Source organism: Zalophus californianus, chromosome 12, assembly GCF_009762305.2.
Source record: "Zalophus californianus isolate mZalCal1 chromosome 12, mZalCal1.pri.v2, whole genome shotgun sequence".
NCBI lineage: Eukaryota > Metazoa > Chordata > Mammalia > Carnivora > Otariidae > Zalophus > Zalophus californianus.
The window spans coordinates 69703845-69709844 of record NC_045606.1 but is presented as its reverse complement, the minus strand read 5'-3'; the positions used below and the strand labels follow the sequence as shown (position 1 = coordinate 69709844).

At 38.7% G+C, this 6000-nt stretch overlaps 1 protein-coding gene across 5 annotated transcripts in view; it reads right to left on the bottom strand.

Annotated features, from left to right (window-relative positions):
- Positions 1-4038: 4038 nt before the first annotated feature.
- The window catches only part of ZNF277 (zinc finger protein 277), a 104890-nt gene continuing 102928 nt past the window's right edge, over positions 4039-6000 (bottom strand). For 4 of the 5 annotated variants that reach the window (XM_027574423.2, XM_027574424.2, XM_027574426.2 and 1 more), the window contains one exon: positions 4040-4392. In XM_027574423.2, coding sequence (XP_027430224.1) covers positions 4206-4392 — 187 coding nt within the window. In that variant the 3' untranslated portion in view covers positions 4040-4205. Of the gene's footprint in view, positions 4393-6000 lie in introns of all 5 variants that reach the window. The other variant, XM_027574425.2, reaches the window with a different exon arrangement.

Sequence of the window (6000 nt, the reverse complement as noted above, 5' to 3'; positions counted from 1 at the left end):
AAGAACCTTAGAGGGCAGAGGTGAATCTTTTGCCCTTGTAAGATATTTGCATTCTTGCAAAGTTTAGAAATCTCCAGTGATGGCAAGCCCGATCATGAGTCTGCTTTGAGAGGTCTTTCTTTTCCATCTCGAATCTTAAAGACCGTTTTACTTTTCCTTTCCCCTTTGAGCCTTCTGTCTACAATATCCCCTGCCTGATCTGTGGGATCTAGGCTCTAAATAACCACACGGTTTCCACATTGGCTCCTGCTGTTGGTCTTTGTTGTGGAATGACATGCCTGTAAAGCCTGTCTTGTAAGGGTAGCCTCTCTTTTGCTCCCTTGTTTCTTTTTTTAAAAAGATTTTATTTATTTGACACAGAGAGACATAGCGAGAGAACACAAGCAGGGAGAGCGGGAGAGGGAGAAGCAGGCTTCCCGAGGAGCAGGGAGCCCGATGTGGGGCTCGATCCCAGGATCCTGGGATCGTGACCTGAGCTGAAGGCAGACGCTTAACTACTGAGCCACCCAGGCGCCCCAGTCCCTCGTTTTTTTTCAACCAGAAAACATCCTCGCAGATTCCTGAACTAAAGCTGCTATGGACATTTCTGCAGCTGAATCTCTAGGTTCAGCTATGAATAACAAAACCCCCAAAATAACAGTGGAAAGGTAGATATTTATTCCATTCACATAAACATCTAGGTCAGCGTTTGAGGGCTGGTGTTATCCATATTCCTTTGACACTGATGCCCCGTCATGCTTGGTTTGACCTCCCTGTCCCATATGCAGGTATCTTCGGCAACAGGAGCAGGAAGGGGTGAAAGGAAAGCCAGAGAATGCTGTGTCTAGTATCTTAAGAAAGACTCTTAGAAGCTCTCACACTTGACTCTTCTGTTTACATCTCATTTACCACAATGTAAACACACAAGTATCCTGAGCTGCAAGAGAAGCTAGGAAGTGTAGTCTTCATTCCAGGCTGCCGTATACCCAACTAATTTAAGAGAGGGAGAATTAATACTGGGGACAACTGGACTACCAGATTAATTGCACTGGTGAGGACAGATACCTCTGTGGAGCCCTCCTCAGCACTCCACTTTCCCTTGCTTTTGATTGCTCCAGGCTTCCAGGAGTATTTCCTTCCACTCTGCCTTTGTCAGCAATAGTGGCTATGTCCTCGGGCTTGACTTCCCCTCTATACTTTTCAAGGTGAACAGCTGGATTTGTCACAGTTTAACTTACCTCCTAGTAAGTTAAATTTCCCTAATAAAGGCCTAGTATTTGTAGAATCTGATGCCCCCTTTTCTTTCCTTTTTTTTTTATCTTTCTCTTCTTTCTGGCCTAGACATGTACTTACCTGACATTCTCTTCTAGATTTTGTCTAATGGGGTCTTCTGTTTTGAGAGATAAATCACTAGGTCTGCTCGGCCAAAAGCAACCATTGTTCAAAAAAAAAAAAAAACCTTGGCCACTCTCACCTTTCTGAGTTAGATAATCAGCATGCATTTTGTGATTAGGCCAACAGCCAATCTGGGCTTGGATTCCATTTATCACTGTCCTGATTGGCTGTTATGTTTCATCTTTCTGGTTGCCTTCATTTAGTCTAAAATTTCAAAATTTCTCAGCCTGTTCCCTCTGGGCATAGACAGCACTTGTATTCCTATTTACAATTTCAGTGACATCTGGGAACCCATTCAATAATCCCTTGAATAGTGTACTTCCGTCTGACTGATCCTCCCCTTTTGAATTGTCCAACCTTTCAGGGTACACTTGGCATCAGTGTCCCAATCTTTAAGGAGGAATTCCCAACAGTTCTTGGCAAGTAGTCTCTATTCTCTGTGTAGCTCTAAGAGAGTACTTTGCCAGTAGTGGTTTATATTCTTGCTCCCTCTGAGAGTCAGCACAGTCGGCTGTGATTTTGCTTCTATTCTTGTTTGATTTTTTGGGGACCAAGTTATTATTTCTGAGCTAAAAAAAAAAAAAACCAAAAAAAACCCAAACCTCCAAAACATCTACTCATTTTAAAAATAACCTTTTATATGAATTAAACCTAAGTACATCATCTTTTCCCTTTTATCTGTCCTTCGATTTCATTTTTCCTTTTATATCCATCTGATCTGTTCTCTAAGATCTCAACTTTATCTCCAGAAACTTTCTCCAAAAAAAATTTCTCCTTCACAAGCTTAATTATTCTTAATTTTGTTCTCATTCTTTCATTGCTCCTGTTCTAAAACTGAAGCACATTCTAGAAACACTCTACACATTCCCTGATTTCCTGAACAAATCTGATTCTTAGACACACAAGGTTCTAGGCACAGGACTAACTGCCTTCTTTAGATCTTCCGGTTTAAAACAATTTAACTCAATTGTGTCTTTAACTTAGGCATTTTCCATTATAATAAGGGCTTCTATTTCTTTGCCCTTTTTTTTTTTAAGATTTATTTATTTTGCGGGGGGGAGCGGGCAGAGGGAGAGTCCAAGCAGACGCCCCAGACTCCCCACTGAGCACAGAGTCCAAAGTGGGTTTCTATCTCAGGACCCTGAGATCATGACCTGAGTCAAAACCAAGAGTCACTCAACCAATTGAGCTACCCAGGAGCCCCTTTTCTCTCTTTTTTTTTTAAGATTTTATTTATTGATTTGAGATGGAGAGAGAGCACAGAGGGAGAGTGAGAGGGAGCACCAGACTCACTGCTGGGCAGAGAGCCCAATGCGGGGCAAGATCCCAGTATCCTGGGATCATGACCTGAGCTGAAGGTAGCTGCCCAACCGACTGAACCACCCAGGTGTCCCATGGGATCTGATTTAAACAAACCAACTGTAAAGGCATTTTAGACTTACAGAAAAGTTGCTGTAGTACAAAGAATTGCTATATAACCTTCACCTAGATTCCCCAAATGTTAACAACCTATCACATTCACTTTAGCACTTTTCTGTCTACATATTCACATTTGTTTTTTGAGAGTAAGTTGCAACCAAAAATGCTCCTTTACCTGTAAGTTTCACCGTGTATTATCTAAAGACATGGACGTTCTCCTACATAATCACAGTACAATTATCAAAATCTGGAAATTAACACCAATTAACATTAGCTTAACCTTATTAAAAGTGTGCCATTTGTCCCACTAGATCTTTTATAGCAAAAGAAAATTTTTTCTTGGTCCAGAATCCAATCCAGGATTACATGTAGTATTATCTCTGAAGTTTTCTTTAATCTAGAAGAGTATTTCAGTCTTTGTTTTTCATGATCTTGACTTTTGAAGAATAAAGGCCAATTATTTGGTAGACTGTCCCTCAATTTGGGTTTGATTAATGTTTGTTATATTCATGTTACGCATTTTTGGGAGGAATCCTTAAGCATATTTTGTCATGCTCAGTGCATCTAATTGGGAAGTATACAGTATTTGACCTGTAACTGATAGTACTGTAAAAGGACATTCTGAGACAGTGAGGGAAAATTGAAAACATAGGATATTAAGAAGGTATTGTTAATTTTGTTAGATGTCATAATGGTTTTGTGTTTATATTTTTTAAAAATGGTATTGATCTGCTAATGATATATACATTGTAGAAGACAAGAGGCTTGATGCCCATTTTAGGGAGTTTGGAGTTACTCTAGGCAGAAAGCAGTAATGATAATATAGTCAGATCTGGACTTTTCTAAAATTGTTTCTGATTTATGCATTCTCCAGGTCTTTGACCATTTTTCCTTTCTTTTGTGGCTCCTTTTTTGGTCACTACATTTAAAGTTTACCCAGTGTAGTCAAATTTTGTGACTTGGGGGGAGGAAATTGAAATTACTGGTGAAACTAACTTTATAATAATATAATAATTATAAATAATTTGAACACTTCATTTCTTTGTGATTTACATGTCCTCCTTATTAAAAAAAATTTTTTTTTAGTAATCTCTTCACCTAACGTGGGGCTCAAACTCATAACCCCGAGATCAAGAGTCACATGCTCTCCCAGTTGAGCCAGCCAGGTGCCCCACATGTCTTCCTTATTACAGATAATCGAGTCTAATGAAATGAGATCATTTATAATGATTACATAGTAAAACTTAAGAGCCAAAAATACAAAAAGTCCTCATTTTATTTTTTGCAAAGTACTTTTTAAAAATTTTATTTCACCAAGGACTAATCCTTTGCTGCTGTTCAAATTTAAACTATTTTTCTGAGTTTGTTTCATAAGAGAAAAACATGAAAAGTTGCTTCTGTGGCATTTTCTTCTAGTTTTTCAAGCCCTCTTGTAGTAGCAACTGGTTCAAAATACTGCTTTGTTTCAAAGCATGCAGTTTAGATGTATCTTCACTGATGATGGTAATATTTCCATTTTGTTCCTGAGCTGTCAGGTCACTTTCACTGTCAGACAGTGTACACAGTAGAGTGTCATTTTCATAGGTTGGAAAATAATACCTGAAAAGAACCACAGATATATTGAACAACCAAACTATAAATTATCCAGTAAAGTTTCTAGGCAGTTGAACATACACTTTACTGTAATTCTGCTAGGTTTCCTTGCCAATAATTTCAACAGCATTTTGCAAAGGTGGTATGGGAGACAACTTCTGAATTACTTTTACTTTGACCTTTACTGGCTGATATCAGTCTTACCAGTATCCTTGCTAGCTGCCCATTCAGCCTGTGCTTGATAGTCCCACAAAAACTCACTATCTCAAAAGGCAGCTTACTCCAGTACTGGACAGCTCTAGTTGGTAGATATGGTGCCATGGATGAAGCTAAAAATGACATCCCCTTCATTTCTACTCAAAGGTCCCAGTTCTTCCCTACAGATTACCAAAACTCAAATATGGCTACTTTTTCATACATGAATCCTTTAAATCTGATGAAAACATTGTTTCCCTTGAATGTGTGTGTGTTCTTCCCAACTTAATCACTCCTGGTTCTTTCATTCTAGGTGATCAAAAATTAAAACATCTATAGAATTTTAAGTCTATTATTCAGGTTCCTTTTCTGGACACACTTAGGAGTTAGTTCTGGAGTATCTCTAAAGATTTCACTTTATTTAAGAATTACAGGAACAGGGTCTCAGGCAATCCAGGACCGACTTTGCCTCTCACAAATCTGGGATTTTATTTCTTTCTTTCTTTTTTTAAAAGGTTTTATTTATTTATTTTAGAGAGAAAGAGAGAGGGAGACAGAGAGAGCAAGTGAGTGTGAGCAGGCGGAGGAGCAGAGGGAGAATCTCAAGTAGATTTCGTGCTGAGTGTGGAACCTGATGTGGGGCTCGATCTCATGACCCCATATGATCATGACCTGAGCCGAAACCAAGAGTTGGGACACTTAACCGACTGAACCACCCAGGTGCCCTGAAATCTGGGATTTTCTAGAGGAAAATCTAGAGCTTTGGGGCTAGTGTTGGGGAAGAGTTGGGGGGGGCAGTGAGGAGGCTTATTTAACATTTCCTAAGAAGAGAGGAACCTCTAGGCAGCTAGAACTCTATAACCTCTCAGAGGTTCTCTCAGCTGAGGTTGTCCAGAGTACTATGAGAACCAGCCCAGATGGCTGAACTGGCAAAGGAGTCTGATACCACCTCCATAGTATGGATCAGTGGACCAACTGCTTAACATTTTTAAAGTGCTGAGATGAAAAATATATACCAAAAACCCTAATAGTTGTGTACTCTTTGACAGAGTAATTTTATTTCTAGGAGTTTATCTAAAAGAAAAATTGGGTAAGTGTGCAACAATGCAGGCATATGGATGGATACTCATTGTATTACTATTTAAAAGAGCAAAATGCAAGAAACAACCTCAATATCTAGCAAATTAGGGTATATCTATTGAATGGGATATTTGACAACCATTAAAAATGATGCAATCGGTATGTATTAGATATAGAAACATGCTTATAATATTCTGTTAACAAAATATAATGGAAAAATCTATACTTCTATATCTACATCTTTATCTTCATACCACAAAATCTGGTTGCACTTATAAAAGGGGGATTCCTTTAAAAATAAGGCTTTTGAAGATTTTTACTTTTTTCTATACACGTTTC